We start from the raw sequence: 27215 nt of genomic DNA, 5'->3' as shown, positions 1-27215 counted from the left end.
TCCAGCAAAATAGATCCTTAAAATAGTCTTGTAAGAATAGCGTATCATAAGGGGGAACCTTGTCAATTTGTATATATACAGAAATGTCATTCATATCTCAAGACAAATTAAGATTTTAATCTTCTTCCTCTGGAACCATACACATGTTTTCTGCTCTGTGCGTCCGTTCGTCCGTTCGTCCGTTCGTTTGTCCGTCTGTCCAACTTCAGGTTAAAGTTTTTGGTCGAGGAAGTTTTTGATAACGTTGAAGTCCAATCAACTTAAAACTTAGTACACATTTTCCCTATGATATTATCTTTCTAATTGTAATGTCAAATTACAGTTTTATCCCATTTTCACGGTCCACTGAACACAGAAATGATAGTGTAGATGACGCATCCGTGTACTATAGTCCTATAATATATGACTTTGGAGTTTGATATTATTTACATTCAACGTTTTTTATCGGATATTTTTTTTTAATTCACCGTTCAAAAGTCATTCAACGTTTTTTTTTTATCGGATATTCGTTTTTACTATCATCGTTCAAAAGTTTGAACGATAATAGTAAAAAATTATCTGATAAAAATACGTTGAATGTAAGTGATATCAAACTCCAAAGTCATATATTATAGGACTACCGTGTACTAGGGACACATCCTTGTTTCTTCAACTTTTCGTCGTATCGCTGTCAATTTGTATTAAAATTTTAACGTCGTTTTAATAAATATTTCATTGTTTACGAAAAATATTCAATTTAATATCATTGTCCCAACTTACGGCAAAAAGTTAAAAAGAAATTTATGAAAAATATTTATATCCGCTATATATAACCGAGCCCCTATTGAGACAACCTCAACAAAAAGCTACGGATATTTCTTAGAATTGAAGGCCATCCTTTAAAAGTTACAGTCATTCTTTATAAATTACAGTCAACCTTTACAAATTACGATCATCCTTTACAAGTTACGGTCATCTGTTTACCAATCACGGTCATCCTCGTTATATGTTACGGTCATCTTGAAAATATTTTGATAATGATTTACGGTCATCTTAGCGATTTTTTCAAATCGAATTTCCCGTTTCATGCACATTTCTCGTTACATACAAACGTTCACCTAAATTGTCCCAGTCAATGGATGAATTTAATGTGTCAATCAATGGCCACAGCCACACTGTTTTGAGTTTCATTCTAATTCAAGACAATATCTGTCGAAGTTTTTATGATACCCAAAAGATTACGATGTTAATGGTTTACAGTTATTAATATTCTTGACAAAACTATCATTGATGGTCTTGCAATTTGTTTATTCCTTTACCTGAATGAAAAAAAAACCAACAACATATAACTCAATTTGTATAGCAATAACATAAATTTGACCAGTATGCTTTAGTCATTTTGTGTAGAAGCAGTCTATAATTTCTTATCAATCGGATACTACGGAGATCCCTTTGTCCCGAGTGTCATAGAATAAAAAGAGGAACGAAAGATACCAGAGGGACATTCAAAGTCATAAATCGAAAATAAACTGACAACGCCATGACTAAAAATGAAAAAGACAAACAGACAAACAATAGTACACATGACACAAAATTGAAAACTAAAGAATAAGCAACACGAACCCCACCAAATACAAGGGGTGATCTCAGGTGCTCCGGAAGGGTAAGCAGATCTTTTAGAAATAGAAAGTTCACAATTGGAAAGCTGAAATCACCTCTTTTGTCGTAAAGTTTTATTTTCAACCGACCCTCATTGTCAATTTCTAGATGTAAGTCAAGATATGAGGCCGACTTAACTGTGTCTGTTGTATCCTTTATCTCTAATTCGATGGAATAGATGTGTTCAACATAGTCACCAAATTTTGAATTATTTAGTGAAAGAACATCATCTATATAGCGGGAAGTAGAGTTAAAGGATAGTGTTAAATTCTTATCTTTCTTCCTAAGAAGGTCCTATATGAAATCAGCCTCATAATAATAAAGAAACAAGTCGGAAAGAAGAGGGGCACAATTTGTTCCCATTGGAATGCCGACAGTCTGTTGAAAAAACACGTAATCCGAGCTGACAAATATGTTGTCAATTAAGAAATCAAGCATCTTGATAATGTCAGTTTCAGAGAATTTTTTGTTTGAATCAGACTGATCCTTTACAAAGTAAGATTTATCCCTCCCTAAGACAAGATACTTGTATCTTCGTTTGCCATTGAAACAAAGCAATACCAACTCTTTCAATTTGTGTTTTAGTTTGGAATGTGGAATACTTGTGTAAAGTATAGAAAAGTCAAATGTTTTAATACTATTGCAAGATGAACGAGAGTTAGATTGTATGTACTCTAAAAGATCTTTGGAATTTTTAAGTATCCACATCTGATTCACGCCACCTCTTGAATAGGTAGTTTTACAATAACTTTGAAGCCCGTCTTTGATTGCTGATAAAATAGATGTTTATAATTTAGAAAGAGGTTTCGTTGAGCAATTGTATAAGGTATCCAATACAGTGTTAGTGATGGAAGATCCAGTTCTTCGTCTTGAAATTCCAAAGGAACATAGAACAGACCTATGATTATCCAGGATTTCCTCTTTGGTAAGTGTCGTGAGGGTATATGTTGTGTTTCTAAGTGAATTGTCAATATCGAATTCGTTTATTAAGCAGTTAATGTAATCTGTATTACACACAAAAACGATGTTGTTTGGGGATTTATCTGCGGGGACAACACCATATTTGTCATAGAGGTAGGATAAGTGTTTTGCGACATTTGGGTCTTTAAAGATTGATGTAGCATGGGCATTGATAGGCCATTAATTCAGATTTTTATCAACGACTTCACCGTCTAATCCTTTCGGAAAGAGTGTCTATGTCTTCCTTCTCGCACTTAGTCCATTGTCTGGCATAACCCTCGACTGAATTGACAATGTTGAGGTTACCGGTAATAACGTGGCCAGCCGGATTATTTGTGAATTGGAAACTAGCACAAGTACAATCAGGAGGTTGCGACTTGAAGTCGTAAATATTGAGATAAGGAGGTATTTTCGATTGAACTAATTTATGATGAAGGATATTGCCTAAGTTTATGCCATCGAGACCTTTGTTGGCAAAGGAAAGATTTAGAAAAGATCTTTTCTCTTTCTCATGTTCTCCAATGCGGACTGGTTTGAAAAGTCTGTGACTGGCAATATCCGAAATTATAGCTGTAAGTTTGTATTGGTTTGAATGAGGGGTTTGTAACAGTGGTTTCCAAACATAAATTGAACGAATAATGAAGTTTTGAAAGGGATAATGAATAAAGTTTCGTGCGAATGTGATGAATACCTAACGGCTTTTGTATATAAGTTGTTACATCAGACAATCGGTTTGTCTATAAAATAAACATCAACAGCGGGGATGGATTTAAACCAGTTGGAAGGCCAAATCAAATGCGAAAAAAATGTTTGAAATATTTCGATGTAATTTATATAATAGTTATCAAAGGTACCAGGCTTATAATTTAATACGCCGTACGCTCGTTTCCTCTACATTAGACTCCACATTGACATTCAGATAAAAAACGTAAGAAAGCCAAAAAAGTATGAACTTGAAGTCAAGAGCATTGAGGACTCAAAATTCCCAAAAGATGAGTGTTGTGCAAAATAATAATAAGGTCATCTGTCATGCCTGGGTTAAGAAAATCCATATGTGTTTTGAAAAAATCATACTTTTGCAAACAGTAAATTTATAAAATAATCGTAACGTTGATATGTCATGTCAACAAATAGTTCTGACTTTGTTGATGATAACCTCGGGTCCTGGGGACGGACGTCAAACAGCAATCGACACAGTGGTTGCAAAAACTCGATTTGTACTTTGTGTCTTTAGTGTGTTTGTGCTTCATATCAATGTGTCGGGTTAAGTTCTTTACAGCTGATTTTCATTTGACGTTTTTATGTTAAGCTGTTACACCACTGTCCCATACTAGCTACGAGAGGGTTCGCAAACATGTTTAATTCCGTCACACTTTGTGGGTGCCTGTCAGTAGCAATATCATATTGATGTATATTATATTCATTTTTCCTTTATTGTTTTATACTTTGTTCCTGTTGTGGCGGGATTGCTTTCCTTAGAAAAACTTAGTAGATACTTAGTCAGCCGTAAGCGGTTGAGCTCAGGAAGTACTTCTTTAGCTCAGTCGGTTAGCGCGCTGCCTTATAACATAGAGGGTCCCGGTGGAGACAAGCAATTTTGTAATGAAATTCGTGCTCTCCGGTTACATTGGCGCCTAACAATAATAATCCACGGTTAGAAGAATTACCTAGCCTGGTTAAAATATAAATATAAAAAAGATGAAAATATCATCATTATAGAGTATAATGACTCTTGATGTGGGGGAAGTGTGACGGGATTGCTTCCCTTAGAAAAACTTAGTAGATACTTAGTCAGCCGTAAGCGGTTGAGTTAAGGAAGTACTTTAGCGCTCAGTCGGTTAGTGCGCTGCCTTGTAACACAGAGGTCCCGGGTTCGAGTCCCGGTGGAGACAAGCAATTTAGTAATGAAATTCGTGCTCTCCGGTTACACTGTATTGTACTGTTGTGCCGCTCTCCCGGATTATTCAATGACATCCAAGGTTTTGTACTTCGATCTCTCGTATCTGAATAAAAATAAACAGCTGCGCCATGAGCGCATGATACGCCCGACGTCTTGTGTGGAAGTTTTATGCAATAATCATAAATAGTTTCTGAGGAAGTTTTAAGCAATAACCATTTATTGTTTTTGCGACACGGCGGGACATGTGAACCCCCCCCCCCCCCCCCCCACCCTGTTTTTTTTTTACAAATATCATTAAAATAAAATTTTGAATCAAACCAAAAAGTATACAGATCTTTAAATTAGTATAACAAAAAAGTGTGTACAGTTTCAAGCAATAATCATAAATTGTTTTTGAGATACGGCGCGACATGTAAAAAAAAACCCTCCCCTTTTTTACAAAATACTCATTACTCAAAAATAAAATGTTGAGTCATCACCAAAAAGTATACAGATCTTTAGATTAATATAACAAAGAAGTGTGTAAAGTTTTAAGCAATAATCATAAATCGTTTTTGAGATACGGCACGACATGTAAAAAAAACCTCCCCCTTTTTTACAAAATACTCAATAACTCAAAAATGAAATTTTGAATAATCACCAAAAAGTATACAAATCTTTAGATTAATATAACAAAGAAGTGTGTAAAGTTTTAAGCAAAAATCATAAATCGTTTTTGAGATACGGCGCGACATGTAAAAAAACCCTCCCCCTTTTTTACAAAATACTCAAAAACTCAAAAATGAAATTTTGAATCATCACCAAAAAGTATACAGATATTAAGATTATTATAACTAAGAAGTGTGTAAAGTTTTAAGCAATAATCAAGAAAAGTTTTTGAGATACAGTGCGACATATGAAAAAAAACACACCCCTGTTTTAGTTACAAAGTGCCGTAACTCAAAAAGTTTAAATCTTATTTTCACCAAAAAGTATACAGATCATTTGACCATCATAAGAAACAACTATATAAAGTTTCATGAAATTTGGATAAGTCGTTCTCAAGTTACGGTGCGACATGTTTACGCCGGACAGACGGACAGACGGACGGACGGACGGACACCGGACATTTGTACACCATAATACGTCCCGTCAAAATTTTGACGGGCGTATAAAAAGCCGAACTAGGATAAGTGTTGACCAACTAAAAGAGTATTTGAAATCCGTGTTTTTACATTTGTTGTCTTGTCAAAAAATAATACGTCATCGCCATTCAGAGCATGCGCGAATAATTGACCAGCCTTTCACAATATCTCAAATCAATAACCATTTGCCATTAGCTAAACCGGTTAATAATGTTGTCACTGTTCAATATTTAAATTGCTCAACATCAGAAAGACGCCAATTGTGGTCATAAAATTCACAGGAATGCGCAAAAAAAAACAATAATAATAAAAAAATAACTTTAATCGTAAAAAAGTCAGATCTCAATGCATAGCTCACAAAATAGATAAACGTGTCCTGAGTGTATTTTTCCTCATATATATTGATATGTACTTAACAAAAAAGTTCTTTGTTTATAGTTTTGTCAAAACTTGTGGACTATCAATATCTCCATTCATTATATGAAGTCCATTTCCATTTTCTTTAGCTTCACGTCTGTCCATTTCTTCTAAATCTGCCTTAGACATATGCGCTACAAGGCCTGCACCATACGCATCACCCAATACATTAATTGCTGTCCTAAATCTATCTCTATAATATGAACGAAAAAACATAATCAAATCAATGATAAGTGCAAATAAATATCCCACAAAAATATAGCGATTCATATGTTGCTAACACATGCTGTTCGTTACTCGTTCAAACAAAACATACTGTTCGTTACTTGTTCTGTCAAAACATGCTGTTGTTACTTGTTCTGTCAAAACATGCTGTTTTTACTTGTTGATTCAAAACATGCTGTTGTTACTTGTTGATTCAAAACCCACTGTTCGTTATTCGTTAATTGAACACGAGCGGTTCGATATTTGTTAATTCAAAACATTCTGTTTTTATTCGTTTAAAAAAAAACATGCTGTCGTTACTCGTCCAGAGAAAACATTCTGTTCGCTACACGTGCAGACAAAACATGCTATTCGCTACTCGTTCACACAAAATATTCCTATAATGGTTTACTTTTATAAATTGTTATTTGGACTCGTTCAGACGTATCATACATGTACTTGCCGCGTGAGTCCATATTTCCATTATATCAAATAAACTCAATTTAGATACCAAGACTAAAATTATGTACGCGTTTCGTTTAAAAAAGACTCATCAGTAACGGTCCAATCAAAAAAGTTAAAAAAAAAACAACAAAAAACAAAAAAAAAAGTAAAGTAGGAAGTTAAAGATCACTAAGGACCCAAAATTTCGATAGGTTAAACCGTTTTGCAATAGAAAGATCACTTTTATGGTACAGATAGATGTAGTTATATCGTTTTGTTAAAACTCAGCTGTCATGACTATTTTTATCACCCTGAAAAAAATTGTTTAGGAGTACTTACAAAAACCAATCAATTGGTAAAATTAGCGTTATTTCATCAATTGGAAGCCCAACAGCAGTCAAGACTATCGCCATGGTAACAAGACCAGCTTGTGGAATACCTGCTGCACCAATAGCTGCAGCTGTGGCTGTCAGACTGAATATGAATTCAAATAACATTAGATACGAGGTTTCCAAAGTTTGCATATATGAAATACCAATTTTTTAAGAAATGTTGCTAATAAATAAACTTTAATAGCAGCTTTCATTTTTACTCCGGAGCACCTGCGATCACACGATTTTTTTGTTTTTTTGGGGTTCGTGTTGCTTAGTCTTTAGTTTTGTATTTTGTTTCTTGTTTACTATTATTTGTCTGTTTTTCTTTTTCTTTCATAGCCATTGGATTGTCAGTTTATTTTCGATCTATGAGTTTGACTGTTCCTCTGGTATATTTCGCCCCTCTTTTTTTAATATTCATTATTGATTAATTGATACAATATTACAGGTAACGAGGCGTTTAATTTATTATTTTCTTCTTTGATTCTTTATTATTACATAAAACTTTATTGTTCTATAGTTTCGGTCTGCTTATAAACATATAAAGTTTCTCATGGGACAATTACATATACATTCAATTTGTATGTAACAGTAGTATACGTATCGCTGTTCAAAAGTCATAAATCGTTTGAGAGTAAACAAATCCGGGTTACAAACTAAAACCGAGGGAACCACATCAAATATAAGAGGAAAACAACGAAACAACAGAAACACTGAATTTAAACATACCTGACGACAATAACCTCTCCAATACTTAAAGTGATTCCCAAGTGTTGTGCTATAAAAATGGCAGCTACAGCTTCATACAAAGCGGTGCCATCCATGTTTATCGTAGCACCTATTGGTGTGACAAACTTGATAACACGTTCATCAATTTTATTGTTCACTTCCAGGCACTCCATGGTGACAGGTAATGTAGCAGAGCTAAAGAAAAAAAAACAATGAAATTAAATTAAACGTTTTCAAAGTTAATAATATCATTGATTTATTTTTGTATGATGTTTGAAATCTAATCAAGTGTTACATCTTAAAAGAGACAAACACATGCTCGAATGTATTAATTTATCTAATTACCATTAACAGAAAGGTGCATTCCAAAACATTTTTAACATTCATACAGACAGAGTATTTGCTTGGAAGAAGAGTTTTCTTATTGGCACTCATACCACATCTTATTTCTATTTCCTTGTTTTATAATATACTTATTCAATTGTGATAGAATGAAATTCATAACAGTGTAGCTATGGCCATTCATTGACTGGGGGAAATTAGGTGAACGTTCGTCTGTAATGCCCACTGCTCACGACGTACTTATCATAGAAATTTAAACTGTGAGGTCACCAAAGGTTCTAAACGCCTAAATAAAATAATTAAAAATACTAATCAGGAATAACCTTTGTAATTTGAAAATAAATAAAAATGGCCTTCAACACGTAGTCTTGGCTCACACCGAACAGCAAGCTATAAAGGTTGAATACTTAAAATTCTTTACTTGATTTTTTGTTATGGTTTGACCATCAATTTTCCTAATATGATATCGCACGTTCTTTCAGATTATTTTTTTTACTTAATTGGCTTTAAAAGTTACAATGCATGATGTCGTCTGTTTATGTAGTTCATATGTGTTTTTCGTTTCTCGTTGGTTTTTCCGTTTGAATGGTTTTACACTTAGAAGTTTTGGGGCCCTCTATAACTTGCTGTTCGGTGTGAGTCAAGGCTCCGTGTTGCAGGTCGTACCTTGACCTATAATGGTTTACTTTTATGAATTATTACTTGGGAGGAGAGTTGTCTCATTGGCACTCATACCACATCTTCCTATATCTATCTATATCTATACATTTTTTTTTTCAACAAAAGAATACATCACAAGAATATAAGTTTTGTGAGAAACGTGAGAAATTGTGTTGGACTTGAAGATAAGGCAAAGTGACAAATATCTGAAAGAATGAATCGTTTTATGGTATTAAACAAAGAAATCAAATGTTTTTTTAATTATCCAGAACTCTTCACAAACAAAACCCACATGTATACGCATTGAATAAATAGTAGGCCATTCTTAAATGATCACACCGTAGAAGTAGTTGTGCTCTTAATCAATGAGATATTTTGTGAATTAACCCCATCAACTTAATATTTTTTTTTACAATGGATAAACCTAATTTTTTTTATTATTATTAAATAATATCATCTCTTAACATTATTATTCTTATAAATGACACGGTTGTATGTGATGATTATAATAAATATTTAAAACAAATTCCTTTCAAGCTTTGTAAAAAGAAAGTTTCATTTTATGTATCGGAATGTGTAACAAGTGAATTTCAATCCCCACTGGAAGGCCTCTGACAGACTGGGTGAGCATAAAATCATAGCCGTTGACAAACAAGTTACAACCTACAAACGTTTTACTGTCGACCACACTGTTATGCAATTAATTCTAGTTCTCTTTTAACATTCCTGATATATCATCACTATATTTGTTCGACTCTTGATTTTAATTGACAACGATTGCTATTTGTCTCGTCTCTCCTGGTATAACGGCTTCCTCGACAAAAACAAACACACATCTGCCTGATACAATACATGTTTCTAATATTAAATTTGTGATTTAATAAACTTGCACTTTCTGCAATAGGCCATATTTTGGGTACTATTTTCATTCGTATTATCTTCCCTTCAGCTAAATTAGTAATTCACCTTGATGCCGTTCCCCATGCTGTAAGTAACGCCTTAAGCATGTTGAACATATAAATGAATGGATTCTTCCGAACACCAATAAAATATATCAACGGCAGAGTAATTATAGCATGTAAAGCTAATCCAGATAATACAGTCGCCATGTAATAACCAAGCTGTGTAAACACGGTGCCTAAATTTTCCATCTCGACCAGCTTCACAGCAATAAGGAATATTATACCAATTGGAGAAAACCTGCAATTATAACAAACAATAGAAAAAAATATTTGACGCAATCATGCTTTCTTTAAAATTCTTAATGTAAATTTGGTCTTTCAATAGTGTAACAAATTAAGTTATTTCTAACACTGTGGTGTATCAATAAGTCATGCAGTTTTATATTAGTTCCCATACTGTTGCCTTTTAAAAGCAGTTTGTAAAATATTGCTTACAATACAAAACTGTTTTTTTTGTCAGCTACAAGTATCAATAAAATAATGCATAAGTCAGGGAACATATGTTTTCTTATCCCACTTATTTTTGTATAAGAATGATCTCCTAATTTGTCAAGTGATTATGTAACGAAAACAGCATAGAGTTTTACTCTTAACTTTAAACACCTTGCCTGTAAAACTCACCAAATAACCAGTGTTACGAGTTTCATCGTGGCCAAGTGCATACATTCAAAGAAATCAGCCAATGGTTTTCCTGTTTTGCCCATCTTAGATAGAGTACATCCAAAAAAGATTGAAAATACAACTAATCCTAAAATATTCATGCCATCAGCCTTATTTACTTTTGGGTTGTCAACAGTCATTGTGACAGTGTATTCGGTATCTGCAGAAAAAAAAATGATAAGGCAACAATTAAGTATATAAGATCCTGTCCGCCTAAAAATGGTGGGTTTCTCCTGGCATTAAAAATTGTATCCAATGATTAATGATTTTCACTTTCAGTGGAATTAAAAAGGATACACAAGAATTGATATGTTGCCATTTGAAATGCGCATTTGTTCCAAATTTCAAACCATACTCGATCATGGTTAATCACTACTAAATGTTAATTACTTTAAGTTAACTTGTCTCTGTGATTTAGTATACTTTTTATTAGTTTCTATTTACCATTATACTACAATCAAATACTACAAAACATTCGAACGTTATTTATTTACTAAGCATGTTAAATGTGAAAATACCTACGATTTTCTGAAGTTTTATTGACAAATGTTTCATTTACTTCTAGCTTTTCAATATCAGTCTGTTGCTGTAAGTAGAAATAAAGAACAACGTTGGAACGCACCAAATACTACCAGATTTACCTCTGAACTTTCACTGAATAACGTGTATGTTTCTTTACAAGACATATCTTCATATATAGTATAGAATTAGTGAAAGACGAGAAGCAAATAGATACCAAATGAACATTCAAAGTCACAAGTCGATAGTAAACTGAAAACGCCATGGTAAAACAATTAAAATAAAAAGAGAAACCTATACAATTAATGAATTTCGAACAGCGATATACTACTGTTGCCTTTATTTTTACAAAACACAACATAAAATGAATACTGAGCAACAAGAACTTGACGTAATTTGGACGGGTGAGCAGATCCTGTTCCACATGTGATTTATAAATTTCCAAATGGATACATATATTTGTTCTCAACAGTCTCTTATATTTACGGAAAAAATCTGCATTTCTGAATAAAAGAAAAAAAAAGATATGTATATAACGTGTAGCATGGTATCATGATGTAGTATAGAGAATGGAAACGGGGAATGTGAATTTGATTTATGAAAACGTCATTTGTTCATTAAATGTATCACAAATTATTTTCATTTGCACATTTTTTTATATCATATTGGTTAACTATTGTCCTTTCAACGACTTAGCACGATTCCAACGGGATGATTTCGTTATGATTACAGGCTTGTTTGAACACCAGTTCTCCTTTATTTGAATCATATTTTGTCCCGAGTAGTTTGTAACGTCTTTTGTGTGATTTGCCCTTGTCCTGTCAATTTGATTTTATATGTCTATGCAATTGCTAAGAATTATTTCATAAACATGTATGTTCTTAGTAAATATTTCTTCTTCTTTTTTGATCTACGTAAACATTTATTATACTTTAAGTAAATAACACCAAGTTAAATGATTTATTTCAACAAGCAATACAGGCATCATACAATCGTCGCTTAAGTAACACGTCGGATGCATATATAATCGTATAAAATATTCGGCTGGAAATGATTTGTTGCTTTCGGAAATTCGGATAACATTACAGTTGTCTGCTTGGCATATTCAATATATTTTGCTTACATATCTTTCGGTCGTTGTCGAAGATCTTACGTTGACCTATATTTGTTTACGTCAAATAATTTTGACTCTGGTAGATGGTTTTCTCATTGGCAATTATACAACAGTAAAAACATCTCTTTATTTTGTTAATTGATTAGCAATTAATATCATTTTATCAAATATCTGTATTTATATATTTTTTCTTGGCAATTTTGAAAGAGTCTTACCCGTTTGAAACATGCCTCTATTAAATTGTCCGGAAAACAATTTCTAAAAGACAAAAATGAGACAACTTTACATCCATTGCTTCATCCATTTCCTTACACAACAGGGATATCAAAGACTTCAAATAAATTCTCTAAAAAGCAAGCCCTTTATTTCAATAATAATTAAACTCCGCGCGGCAGTCAGACCAGTGCAGAATTGAGAAATCAATTTAGCGGTGCGGGATGCACAAAAAGTTAAATTAAAGAAATCTGTTGTAAGAATGTCTTGTTTTCGGTGGCTACACATGTAGCTATAACCCTCCAGAAGATTTCATAGGTAAACTGTTGCGAGACAAACAAATTATTCTTGCCTAATACGATTTTCTGTTGTGGACGTCGTACATGTAATCTTATGTGTCTTTCTCTCCTGTGGCTGTTTTTTGTTTTAAAATTTTAAAATAGCTGATGTACTTTTGAATTTGTAAATTTGGTATTTTTTGTTGAAAAGCAAACAGCTACAATGTAACCATCAAGGTTCGCCATACAGACTTTTGAGTATGATTTATTCCAAAATGATATTTGATTGTTCGGTTTTATTAAAGAAGACGAAAGAAATCGGTGCACATTAATTAAGGAAACAGCGTATAATTACAAATAGAAAAAAGTATAACTTTATACATCCTGATCGGATAATCATTAAAACGCTAATACGTTGGAACATGTATAAATATTCACAAATAGAAAATGCATGATAAACATTCAATTTACCTTATTAGGTCAAAAAGTGCATCCAGTGGTTCACTCTTCTTAGCCGCACCAGACTTATCTATCGTTGAACCTTTTGTCCCTGGGGAAATAGCAAGCACCATTATAATCCCAAGGATGACAGCAAACAGGGTTGTTAGCATGTAATATACAACGGCACGTAATCCCATTCTTCCTGATGCCTTGGCGTCCAGAAATGCTAATGAAGATACCAAGCTTGAAATGATGAGAGGGAGAATTAACATTTTAAGCATGTTCATTAGTAAATCTCCAGGAAATCGTAAATAGTGTAACTTTCTTTTCTCATTTGGTGACCATATTTCTCTTAATCCAATACCAAGTCCGATTCCTATGGCTACAGCTAGGATCATAAGAATAATCAGCAGATTGTCAAGAATGATTGCTTTAACCCTTCCTTTTCGGTTTGGAACTTTCTGTTCTGGTTCGTTCTCCATTGTAATAACTGGAATACAAATTAAAAGTTCTCTGATAATAAGAAGATATAAAAACGAAAGAATTAAGGTTGTAGAGGCGCGTCCGTTTGACTAAGTGGGATGTATAAATACACATTCACGTCTGGTCGGAATGGATACAACACAAAATATCACATATCTTGTATTCCGATCTTCACATTGTGTAGAAACCTATCTGTTTGATGTATTCTACAGTTGGCTCGTCCTAAATATGCATAAAATATTTGCCCCTGAATAACAAGCAATCAAACACCACTCGTACAATCATACACATGTACTTTTGTCTTTCGGTTTATATTGCTTGTAATGTTGTGAGGAGTTAATTCATTTTTATTTATATTATATGACACATATTACAATGTATTTAACGAATGTTTTAAAGTTTTCTGTAGGTAAATTGTCTTATTTAACACCACATTTTTAGTAAGCAACATAACTACATTTAGTTTAAACATGTTTTATTTGGAAAACATGACTAACAAATATAAGGGCAGTAACATTTATATATACGAAGGAATTTTGAAATTTGAGCTAATACAAATCCGTCTCTCCTTTGTCGTTGCCAATGAAGAATGATTTTTTTTTAAATATTCTACTATAATTAATAAAACAAATTTAGAACATCGTAAATTTAGTGTGTATTATATCAATATTCATATGCATATACGAGTTCTATATCAAGAGATAGTTTTTGTGTGTCATAATGGGTTTACCTTATTTTAAAGATAAAGTTAATCGGCAACGAAGCCCAGTTAAAATGCTTTAAAATTTAAGAACTCGATATACACGAGACTGCACCTATATTTGCATGTTGGTCAGTGGAAGAAAAAACAATAAACAGATAGCTTATGAAAGTTTAATATAAATGCAGAGTTATACATTCTATTAATATAATACTTGTACTTGTTTTAAATTGTAACTAGTTTATGCACTGAAAGACTCTATGTCTAACTTTCTGAGATAACGGTTTGGTAAATTAAAGAAGTTGAACCAAAACACAACATTTACTTATACAAACTTTTTTAGACAATATAATCAAGTTTCTTGCAATTGTTGTGCATGTAATTGACACACGATTCGATGAATTCTTTTTTAGTTTTCAACGTAAAGTTTTTCTAGATATGTCAATACTTATCTAGTACATATATTGAAACTTTTCGTCTTAATAATGTTAAACATTTTTTTACAGAAAAGGACTATTCAGTGGGAAAAAAATTGAAAACCACAAAAAGGCAACAAAACATCCATTGGATGTTGGGTGTTTACTGGTTGACATCCATTGGATGTTGGGTGTTTACTGGTTGACATCCATTGGATGTTGGGTGTTTACTGGTTGACATCCATTGGATGTTTGGTGTTTACTGGTTGACATCCATTGGTTGTTGAGTGTTTACTGGTTGACATCCATTGGATGTTGGGTGTTTACAGGTTGACATCCATTGGATGTTGGGTGTTTACTGGTTAACATCCATTGGATGTTGGGTGTTTACTGGTTGACATCCATTGGTTGTTGAGTGTTTACTGGTTGACATCCAATGGATGTTGGGTGTTTACTGGTTAACATCCATTGGATGTTGGGTGTTTACTGGTTGACATCCATTGGTTGTTGAGTGTTTACTGGTTGACATCCAATGGATGTTGGGTGTTTACTGGTAGACATCCATTAGATGTTGGGTGTTTACTGGTTGACATCCATTGGATGTTGGGTGTTTACTGGTTGACATCCATTGGTTGTTGAGTGTTTACTGGTTGACATCCATTGGATGTTGGGTGTTTACAGGTTGACATCCATTGGACGTTGGGTGTTTACTGGTTAACATCCATTGGATTTTGGGTGTTTACTGGTTGACATCTATTGGATGTTTTGTGTTTACTGGTTGATATTTCAGATGCACCATTGTTTTATCAATCGTTACTTTGAACTAAATGTCATTAACAGGGAGTACTCTCAGATTTGCACTAAGTGTTTATTTTTGTTGTGGTGATGTATAAATACTCGGCCACGTCAGGTTTGTTTGTTATATGTTTTGCTTGGTATCAATCTGATGATATATCCATTTTTAATTGATTTTGATAGTGTGTTCTCATGTTGTTATTTTATACCAGGTTAGGGGAGGGTTTGGCTCTAGCACATCTTCTGTGTGTGTCTCTCACAAGAAAGGAGCTTGTAATTCAGTGGTTGTTTTTTGCTGTGAATCATTTTTTTTTTCTTTCTTTCTTTTTTTTTTCAGGTTTAAATTGTTTTACATTTGCCATTTGGGACAATAACTATGCAGTATGGATTTTGCTCATTTTTGAAGGCTTAACGGTGACCTTTAGTTAGTTACTCCTATGTCATCTGGTCTCTGATGGTGAGTTGTCTCATTTGCAATTATACAAAATCTTCAAAATCTATCTTTACCCTAGAAGTTTTTTTTTAAATTTAAAAGTCAATATAGAAGGGTATTAAACAGACATTTTTTTATATTTTTTATTCTTTGTTACTACAAATTCAAATTTGCTAAATTAACCACATTCACACATTTGGCACTAAAACATCTACACAAAAAGTTACAAATGAGCTAGATATATATATATGTATTATAAAGTAAGCTACATAGTGTAACCTCTGTACATTTCAGATTTTAAAAATAAGGACCATGTTATAAAAGTAGAAGCCTATCAGTTAATTCAGAGGACATCTTTTAAAGAAAAAAGTTGTAGAAATCCTACATTAAACATATTTGTACTATTTAACATTGTAGATAAAACAAAATGTTTATACATTCTTACCTTAGGTTTGTTTTTTACTTATCAACCAAAGAAAGTCGGTTAAATCCGTCAATTTATGAGATGGAAAACCCTTCACTCCTTGTTTAATGTTATCCGCATACAATTAAGATAAATAATTTACCGCAAGGCATTTGTTTACTATAACATGTTTGTAAATATTCATCAAATAAGTAAAGGAAAGCTTTCAAAATGGTGACAAGTTAGGAAAATCCATGAATTCATTATCAATGTCTATATTTGTACATTTTTATTTATAAAGATAATAAAGTGTTAAACAAACAAAATTAAAAAAAGGAGAAATCACTGTCTTATATCGGCATTACACAAAAAATCACATTGGCACGTACCTCATAAATAAAACATCATTAAAGAAAATTGCCATTCATTATAATTGACAGCTGAGTTAATGGTCGAAATTCGTTGTGATAATACATGACACATGATACAGGGATACTACTCTTCTTACTTTAAAAAAACCCGATATAAATTTACTTTTACTAGCAAGTGCATATCTCATATATAAAATAGTCTATCAGATTTATAATCATGTCTTCAAGTATTTGTATAGTTAACTGTATCTCTCAATGTGTTCATATAATCATCCGCCCTTCTTACAGTATTACAGGTAGTACACAAATAATGTAAAAGCTAAAGCCTCGGTCACACCTTACCAGATAGCTCGAGCGGACGCCTAACGGATAACTTTTATTCAATCCGTTCATGTCCATTAGACGTCCGTCCATATCCGTTGAATGTCCGTTAAAAGCGTACGTTTTATCCGTCGACGTCCGTTCTGTCCGGTGGAAAATTTTTAGCATGTTCAAAACTTTGAACGGACGTCCAACGGATAAAATGTCCGTTGATCGTCCGTTAGACGTCCGTTTTGTACGGTACTCATACGTTTCGTTTCCGTTTTGTATCCGTTAAGTGTCCGTTATACATCCGTTGGAGGTCTGGAAGACAAATTCATCAACGGATTTCTACCAGAAGTTTAACAGATTAAACGGATGTTGAACGAATGAGATACGAACTTCTACCGGACCTATAACGGTTAAAACGGATGATGAACGGATCTGAAACGGATAAATGCCAATTGAAAATTTCGCATCAGAAATGCAAATAATTGGTATGTAAGATATCTTAAGGTTCTTGAATTCTTATTATTCATAATCGATCTTAGAGTAAAAGCACGTCTTCACAATCAAGCAGCTCTTATTCAGGCCAGACACTGCCCTTTGGCGGCATTTTGAAGAACAAACCAAAACCAGTTACACAGAAACATTTTGAATATTTATGCGATTTTCGTGTATTATTATTGTCACCTTTAATGTGTCCGTTATGCATTCGTCACACGTCCGTTTTATTCGGTCAGTACATCAACGGACTCCCAACAAATAACAATTTTGTTATCGGACAACTTTTATTTTCATCCGTTAGGCGTCCGTTCGTGTTATCCGGTAAGGTGTGACCGAGGCTTTAGATTTGTGAAAGCATTATGGATTTGTCATTGACGCAACAGTTAGTCGATGGTCAGCTATGAGCAGATAATAATAAAAAAAGGTGTATCCTGATCAAGTTATGTCAGTTCATAGATGCTGCGTTCCTAGTAAAGTGTTGTGAAAACACTTTAAAAATAAAAAGATGTGGTATGATGCCAATGAGACAATTCTCCACCATAGACCAAATGACGTAGAATAAGCAACTGTAGGTAATTGCATGACCTTCAAATATGAGACAGCCCAATACCGTACAATCCCAACAAGCAAAACCAACGGCCCTATTTATGTACATTACAACAATCATTAACAAATGTGATATACATCAACAGATAACAACTACTGAACTACAGGCTCTTGACTTCGAACAGGCACATACAATTATATCGGAGTTAAACAAGTTTGCGGGCGCCTCACCCTCTCCTCAACATGAGTCAGTAGTGTAAATAAACAACACAAGACCAAACTATATAAATCAGTTTAAACGGGCTGAGCTACATGTAAGCAGATAGATAAAGAAAAATAACTAACGAAAACACAACAGACAGTGCATAAATGAGAACTCTCCACAAGAGATCAAAAGACACATAAATTAACAACTATAGGTAATCATGCTTCCTTCGGCAATGAGGAAAGCCATTACCACATAGTCAGCTATAAAAAGCCCCGAATGACAAATATAGAATAATTCAAACGAGAAATCAAAGGCCTAATTTGTGATCAAAATAATGAACGATAAAACAAATATATAACACAGCAATAAACAATAACTACTCAATTGCAGGATCCCTACTTGAGACAGGCACATACAGAGCAGAATGTGGTGGGGTTTGAGGTCACAAACTCTCTTTTAACCTGGGACAGAGGTGTACTATACAACATAAGAACAAACTATAAAGATCAGTTGATCAGATTGAAAACAATAAAAGTACATCTATCACACAGAGTGGACTCGGAGGGGTACTTTTACTTCCAAACAACAACAACAAAACCTACTTAAGTACAGATGTGGGAGTACTCGTCGTTACTAAAAGCTAGTTCCAAGCCAATGCCATCGATAACAACTTATAAATAGATAATTCGTGTTTGTTTAACGAAAAAAGATCATCAATATAACGGTAAGGTAGTTAAATGGAATTTAGACAGTAAAGTAATGTATGTCCTTTAATTACATAGTACAGTTGATTGATTGTTGTTAATATTGCTTAATACCTATATAGATATATGAAGATGTGGTATGAGTGCCAATGAGACAACTCTCCATCCAAACAACAATATATGAAAGTAAACCATTATATGCCTATTTGAGGACAAAAACACATGAACAATACATTTTGTGAAAGGCGAACAATTAATATAAAAAAGAAGATGTGGTATTAAGACTACTACCGAATCTAGAAGGCATGTTTGATAGTTTTCGCATTGCTACATACCTCTGCCTAGCCGCTGAAAATGTTAATGTAGCAGACATAGAGCTAACCACTCTCCCAACCTGAGGCATTGATGTAAAGAACATATTTGGACTGGACGTGCTTGCAAATGAATTTAATCCGCACTGCCAAATAGACAAACCTCTTAAGCATATTGCGTTCAAACATTAATTGAATCAAATGAGTTAAATTTGTATTATATTGTTATTATCATAAGATAAAGATTCCGTTATGCCCCTTATCTTAAAGCTGACAAAATCCCAATCGGCTGGTTTAATGGAAACTTAGTCTAATTAAATTCAGAATATGTGTAAAAGAAACAACAACCCCACCAAATGGCAGAAAACAGCCAAACACTGAGTCTTTAAAAACCCGTCGGCGAGCTTCAACTGACCCCTAAACAAAATATGTTCTAGTTTAGTGAAAATGAACGTCATACAAAACTCCATTTACATATAAATGTCATAAAACATGTCCAAAATTTAAAAGCGCTTTTAAGCTTTTATTGCAATGCATATACTTTCCCGATTACTTTATATATACATGTATATTTATAAATTGTTTAAATAGAATTTTCAAATGCGTTTCATCTTTCTTACCTTATGTTGTAAATTCTAGCCTTTTACAAATGTATGATTGTTTACAAATTATCTTAAAGTTATTAACCGCATACAATCACAGACTTATAAGCCAATGTTTGGTCACCCATAAAAGATCATTATTGTTAAATGACCAGGTCATTCTCTTTTAATGTTTGCACTAAGTCTTACTGATCGTTGTATTTTAAATGTATTTGAAATAAATATCCTCTTCAAAATATTTAAGTTGTCAGACTGTTACCTGTTATGGTAAATACGTCGTCCTTGATGACCGAATTTTATTTCACAGGTAGCATACAAAATATTCAATTGATAAAAAAAATGACAAAACATGAACCGTAATCACATGAAAACTGGAAACACATGCATTTCAAACACATTTATAGGTTAGACAATACTTGGTCATGTTTTATGAAGATTTAAGCCCAAGGCGAAGCCGAGGGCTTAAATCTTCATAAAACATTACCAAGTATTGTCTGACCAATTTAGAACATATTCACACTTTCGAGTGACCTTACAAGACAATCCTTTCCCATTGTAATATTCAAACCTGAATAAGAGTTCACTTTTTATAATGCACTAAATATAAAACATAGATAATGATCATTTCAATGGATGAAATGAAATAGCACATAGTTTGTGAAGGATAAATTGTTTTTCTTCTACTTCAGGTAAAATTTAATACTTTATATATATCCTTTATTACATTTTTTTATTTTAAAAAGCAACACAATGTTGTATAAATCCCCTTTATGAAATTTGATTTTTTTTTATAAATATAAAACTCTGTATGAATATTTGAATTCAGACCATTTAACATTAAATGCTTACTTTTTATTGAGAAATTGAAATGTATTGTGTTTCTCCGAAAACAATTCTTTGCTTTATATATCAGCAGTCTGACATTGTGTTTTTAGAAAGAAAAAGAAAATAATTCCCTCTAATGTAAGGTATATAATTTAAATAAATATCATTTTATTTATCCTTACCATTTTTTTGTGTGTATTCTATATATGTGTACCATTAGAAAATGCATGCAATTTTGCAAAATTCAAAATGTTTTTATTTTAATCTTTGCTCTTTCATCTTTAATCAGTAGGCTTTTTCCCCAAGCAAAATGCCTAAGGGGATTGTACAATTCGTTAGTGCAGCTGTTAAGAGTTCACTTTCATAATTAACTGACAATGAAAAGTCATTCATGTACAGCATTTCATAGTGCATGGAAAACCATGCACTATGAAAATTAGAGGGCAAAAAACTGACTTTTCATTGGACGAGAAGGGGTGAGTATGTTCTAATAGAAAAATAGAAAATACACACACGTATGTCTTTTGTATTATAATTCAGAATGCATGTCTATATGCTATGTTAAGATAAAATATAAGTAGATAGCTCTAATATTATGCTTTTAGATCAGAAAAAGAAAAAAATTGGAGTCACTCGTTTTCTAATCTTGTTTCATAATGAAATAGGTAAATTCCCAACACATTCTATTATTAAAGTTACTTAATCCGTCGTCAGTTATCTCTCTTTGTGTTGCAAAGTGCAACATACGAATCAAACAAAAATATTCTGATCTTTTAAAAATGAAGCCGTAAAAACAATAAAACACATAATTTTCTAGATCAGCAAGTCTTACACATGAATTGCATACATGTAGTACTCTGCACAATTCATTAACGATCTAGACCAATTGTTATCTGCTATTTCAAAATCCGAGATAGAGGAAGACTCTTTAGCTACCTTAAACGACTGTAGAATTTTCGCGCTAATATCAACCACAAATAACAGGGTTTGACTATAATTCTCGTATGTCCCTTATGGTCATAGATACACATGTGTTAAAGAATTTATACATCAATGGTTCCAAATTTTGGGGTTTTATTGAATGAATTTAGATTACAAAAAGTTATCCTCCAAGGATTCATTTAGATATTGTAAAATTATATACAACATAATTATCATCCTACCTTAAAAAGTCAAACTAATCTCATTACGCAATTCAATATACAAAATGGCGTGTTATTAAACTTCTAAGTAGATAGATCACTTGTATTCGTATATCATAAATTAAAGAAATATCACTTTGATAAAAGGAGAGTGAACATTTTATATTTTATCAAATAGCAATAAAATTATTACGTTTACATTTGCAGACAGCTGTTACTATAAAGATTATCAGTACGTCAATTCACATAATAATTAACGTACTTTTGAGATCTATCCTCTAAGTAAAAAATTACAGAGGTGTTACTGTAGTAACATTATAACCCACTAGCAACTGGTTATCTTGAAAGTCTAGATTATCAATTAGTTCAACAAATGCATTTTTAGCACATATTTTACAAAAGAGGGACGAAAGATACCAAAGGGACAGTCAAACTCATAAATCATAAATAAACTGACAATGCCTGGCTAAAAATGAAAGAAGACAAACAAACAATAGAACACATGACACAACATAGAAAACTAAAGAATAAGCAACACGAACCCTACCAAAAACTAGGGGTGATATCAGGTGCTCCGGAAGGGTAAGCAGATCCTGCTCCACATGTGGCACCCGTCGTGTTGCTTGTGTGATAACAAATCCGGTAAATAGTCTTATTCCATTAGGTCACATTTATGAAAGGGAAGAGAATTGTTGTGACAACATAAGGAACATATCCGATTTCAATTGTGAAACGGTTATTCCATAACGGTCAACCAACTCGTGATGGCGTCCGTAAAATTTACGAAGGGATGATTTCAACTTCACCATTTGGAACTCTTGGTTTAATAACTTCCTTGTGAGCAGCAACCCTCTATCAAGAAAATCATGATAGACACTGCAAGCACGGGAATATCGTATCAATTGGGAGATATATACCCCGTATGCAGGTGCTGCTGGAATGTTGCTACTAAGAAATGGAAAGTTCACAATTGGAAAGCTGAAATCATCTCTTTTGTCGTAAAGTTTAGGTTTCAACCGACCCTCATTGTCTATTTCTAGATGTAAGTCAAGATATGAGGCCGACGTCACTGTATCTGTAGTATCCTTTATCTCTAGTTCGATGGGATAGATGTGTTCCACATAGTCACCAAATTTTGAATTATTTATTGAAAGAACATCATCTATATAGCGGAAAGTAGAGTTAAAGGATATTGCTAACTTCTTATCTTTCTTCCTAAGAAGTTCCTGCATAAAGTCAGCCTCATAATGATAAAGATACAAATCGGCAAGTGTAGAGTGTCACAATTTGTTCCCATTGGAATGCCGACAGTCTGTTGAAAAACACGTCCTCCGAACGTAACAAATATGTTGTCAATCAAGAAATCAAGCATCTTGATAATGTCAGTTTCAGAGAATGTTTTGTTTGAATCAGAGTGATCCTTTACAAAGTAGGATTTATCCCTCCCTAAGACAAGATACTTGTATCTACGTTGGCCATTCTTTTTTATGAAGCAAAGCAATACCAACTCTTCCAATTTGTCTTTTAGCTTTGATTGTGGTTACAACCATTATGGTTTTTGATCTGAGAAACAAGTAGCAATTCATGGCTTTGGTGAAATTTTGCTCATCATCTTCAGTTTCCAGCGGAAACAGATAGCAATATGCAATCAATAGCGTACTATAAGGTATGGTGTTTGCTCATTGTTGAAGGTTTCATATATGATTTTCTGTTATTGTCTCATAAGCAATCATACAAAATCTCCTTTTAAATATTTTTTTTAAATGGACAGTTGGCAGGTGTATGTACATTAAATTTGAAGCTCTGGATAATCTAAAAAGTTGAGAATAAATAAAATCTACTATATAATAAATAAGCCATCAACCATGTCGACACAAACATTTTCAAATAAAAAATAAGTGATATGACACAAGATAACCTTCATCGAGGTATCTATCTTTGGACATGCTCATGAATGTGTAGTAGGGTTTAACTATTTTTTTCTTAATATAAGTCAATGAAATCAACATTGTTTGTAACATTTGATTGTTTTTACATGTTGTATATGACAGATACTGTAAAAAAAGGATTCCGTTAAAGTCTTTGTCTCGACTGTGATTGTTCAATATCAGAGTAAATGAGCAATGTCGATTGTAAAAAGCTAGTCCAGTAAAATACAGAATTTAAAGAAAAACGAAACTGTATCTTTATATGCTTTTTCTTGATCTTAAAGATTAGCTCTTGTCCAAATTTCTTAACACGAAGACTGAAAAATAAATTTATGAAAGATTTTTTCAAAATTTTCCTTCCGACATTTATCAATGCTAACCGATCTTAACCGTAGACTAAAACTATTGAGGTCAAAGTGAAATACGGAACACATTTTGCGCTCGACGTGTCCTTCCGTAATGAACAAGTCTGTCCAAATTTCATATAAAATCTTAATGTACTAGCCCTCGATCACGATTGAATCCAGAAACGCTATGTCTTGCTAACACGACATAAATCTCGCAGGCTAGACAAAAACACATACATCTTTTTTTTTTCTTTTTTTTACTTCATTGATGTTTTTATATAAATACCTTAATTTAAAGTTAATAGATACAGTATGATAGTCAGTGAAACAACTATCCATCAAAGTTCAAATGAAATAAATGAAGGCAATAATAGGCAACCGTGCGATAATTAACAATGAGAAAAACCCATACCGTAAGGTTAGCAATAAAAGGCCCGGATATAAAAATGCGAAATATGAAAAACATCAATTGAGAAAACTTACGCGCTAATTATCAACAACACATTTTACGAAAAAGCAATATGAAATACATGAACCAACGACTACCACTGGCCTACAGGATCCTGGCTTTGAACAGGGATATAAGGAATGTAGCTCGTTAAGCATGATAATGAGCACTAAACCCTCCCTTAACCTGGGACAGATTTGTAACAGCACGACATTAAGAAATAACTATTAAAATCAGTAAGAAAAGGCTTAACTCATTAGATCGGCAGGGTATTTATCCATCCCTCATCCCTAAGCTGATTATTACACAGACCTGGAGAGATACTATTTTGATTATTCCATCCTGGGAACTTCCTTTTATATTTCAGAAATAATTGCCATCATTTTTACTCCAATTGATCATTAAATTCTTAAGATTTTCAAAGGGTTCTATACCATTTATCTGCTGCTGCCACCACCCTATAATTTTCTTTTTAATAATGATAATGCTTTGTCGTGGCGTCAGAATTTTGAAAATTATCAAAGATAATGACGACGGAGAATCAAATATATATATATTAATTAAATGGTACACTCGTGTGTTAATTGTCTCATTAGTGCATTTTACCTTTCTATTATCATGATATACGTTCTAAACTCTGTTATCAATATGGTATAATGAAAGATTAGGCTAGCAGAAGCATGATTTTTTCCGGACAATTATGCAAGGGTCTTTGTATGGAAAGTTATATAGTGGAAATGTAATTTCTGGCGACTAGAATAAGGATAATGCGCTTTACAAGACTTCTCGTGTGTAGAAATAATTTGAAGTCCCTGTGTCCGTGCCATGTTTTCTTTTTGAAACCCAATAAAACTGAATGTTAAGAGGGTTATCTTTTGTCGAGTCACCCAAATTGTTTTATACTATACTTTAATTTTACACATAAAAACTGGTTGCTGGTGCATTAAAATAAATATCGAACATTTGCAGATTATTTATAAAACCAATCTGTCTCTTAATGTGCATTATACATGAATTGTGTTGTTTTAACAGAATATTTTGGAGTTAAGTGTGACGTTTTCACTGAACTAGTACACATTTTTATTAAGGGCCAACTGAAGCACGCCTCCAGGGTTTTATCACTCTGTGGAAGACTCAGTGGTGAGTTTCGGCTGATTTCTTTTGCACTTTAAGCAGGTTGTTGTCTCTTTGACACATTCCCAATTTCCATTCTCAATTTAATTCAACGGAGGGGGTCCGGGGAACACTTTTGTGAAGTGTAGAAACGTCAAATGATTTAATACTATTGCAAGATGAAGAGTCTTACATTGTATGTATTCTTAAAGATTTGATTCACGCAACCTCTAGAATAGATTGTTTCACAATAATTTTAGGTTTATTCCCGATTGTCCCACTTTTTAAAATTTTAGAGTTCTGATTCCACATGAAAAGTTCTGATTGTCCCACATTATTTTATAAAGTGAAATGTTGTTAAATAAACAAGGTAACTGTTGTTTGTTTTGCTAAATAAACAAGAATTAATTATTGCACATTTAATATTAATTTTATAAATGTTTTTTAAATAAAAAAATATAATATTTCTGATTTATGAATTGTTAAGTTATTTAAAAAAAAAGTCAATACTGTAATTTTAATTTCATTTTCTTTATGAAGTTTGTAAATAAATTTAGAAATAAGCATGTAATTAAAAAAAAAGATATCAGTTATAGTTATTGACCAAGCAAGTCGGTATATTGGATTTAATCTGCACGGGTTGGGTGATCCTGATTAACCCGAACGACGTAGAAGTTCGGGTTAAGGGGTCACACAAAACGTGCAGATTAAATCCAATATACCCATTTTATTGGCCAATGGCTGTTTTAACACATGACGCCATCAATTTACGTGAACGTTTTAGAAATATACAAACGATATCCCGCAATCCACGGCTCCTAGGAAATTCCTTGTAGAGTAAAGAAAGGGGGGAAATCCAATGAGCCTTTATGTAGTATGAGGTTGGTACGTTTTAAACATTTTTTTTATGCACAGGCTTTTCTATTGTTTCTGTTATATTTATTGTACTTTCAAATCGGTGTTATTGAGTAATTTTGATTGCTTTTCTTTCCTTAATGATATGCTTAGAGAAAGATAAACCGAGGGAGATATTAGTACATAAATTTAAAATGTTCAATTAACAGAAACAACGGTTCTCTTTCTAATCTTTACCTCACCCCCCCCCCCCCCCCCCCCCTCACCCCCCGACCCGAAATTCGGTATTATCTGTTCTGACTTTAAAACACTGAACTTATATTTTGAGTGTACACAAAATAAAATAACATATGTCCCAGTTTAAAAAATAAAAAAGGAAGGAGAAACCTTTCTTTTTTCATCAGGGGCCTTGTCAACACTGAGGGATTGAGGGCGAACTCCGCCCGTGCGTTTTTTGTACTCCAATATTAGTTGATTAGCTGTCATTTTTCCTATCAAAGGTGGGTGGTTTTCTCCGGGCACTCCGGCTACCTCTACCAATAAAAACTTGGCGGCACGAAATAGCCGAAATGTGGCTCTTAAAAGTGACGTTTAAACACCAACAATCAATCCATATTATTTTTTTATTTTTTGAAACTACGATGTCTGTACAAAGTGTTTAATTAATCAACTTTTTAGTAACTTGAAGTCAGATGGCGGATTCGTTTTTAATTTGTTTTTTTTTCGGGGGGGGGGGGGCAAATTGGTTGTTTACCATTGAACTGGACAACGTAAAGTTTTAGTCTCGCTACAATCGTAA

At 33.2% G+C, this 27215-nt stretch overlaps 1 protein-coding gene across 7 annotated transcripts in view; it reads right to left on the bottom strand.

Annotated features, from left to right (window-relative positions):
• Positions 1-5926: 5926 nt before the first annotated feature.
• Positions 5927-27215, bottom strand: part of LOC139498316 (excitatory amino acid transporter 1-like) — a 48344-nt gene continuing 27055 nt past the window's right edge. Inside the window, exons 1-9 of one of the 7 annotated variants that reach the window (XM_071286717.1) lie at positions 21747-21779; positions 13010-13469; positions 12263-12305; positions 10937-11000; positions 10376-10574; positions 9759-9992; positions 7791-7985; positions 7027-7161; positions 5927-6232 (exon numbers count right to left, since the gene is read on the bottom strand). In XM_071286717.1, coding sequence (XP_071142818.1) covers positions 6055-6232; positions 7027-7161; positions 7791-7985; positions 9759-9992; positions 10376-10574; positions 10937-11000; positions 12263-12305; positions 13010-13461 — 1500 coding nt within the window. In that variant the 5' untranslated portion in view covers positions 13462-13469; positions 21747-21779 and the 3' untranslated portion in view covers positions 5927-6054. Of the gene's footprint in view, positions 6233-7026; positions 7162-7790; positions 7986-9758; positions 9993-10375; positions 10575-10936; positions 11001-12262; positions 12306-13009; positions 13470-16251; positions 16401-16598; positions 16620-19776; positions 20034-21096; positions 21118-21746; positions 21780-27215 lie in introns of those variants that run through there. The other 6 variants (XM_071286732.1, XM_071286703.1, XM_071286689.1 and 3 more) reach the window with 6 other exon arrangements.

The sequence above is a fragment of the Mytilus edulis genome, chromosome 1, assembly GCF_963676685.1.
Source record: "Mytilus edulis chromosome 1, xbMytEdul2.2, whole genome shotgun sequence".
Classification (NCBI taxonomy): Eukaryota; Metazoa; Mollusca; class Bivalvia; order Mytilida; family Mytilidae; genus Mytilus; species Mytilus edulis.
This window is presented reverse-complemented; position numbering and strand designations above follow the sequence as displayed.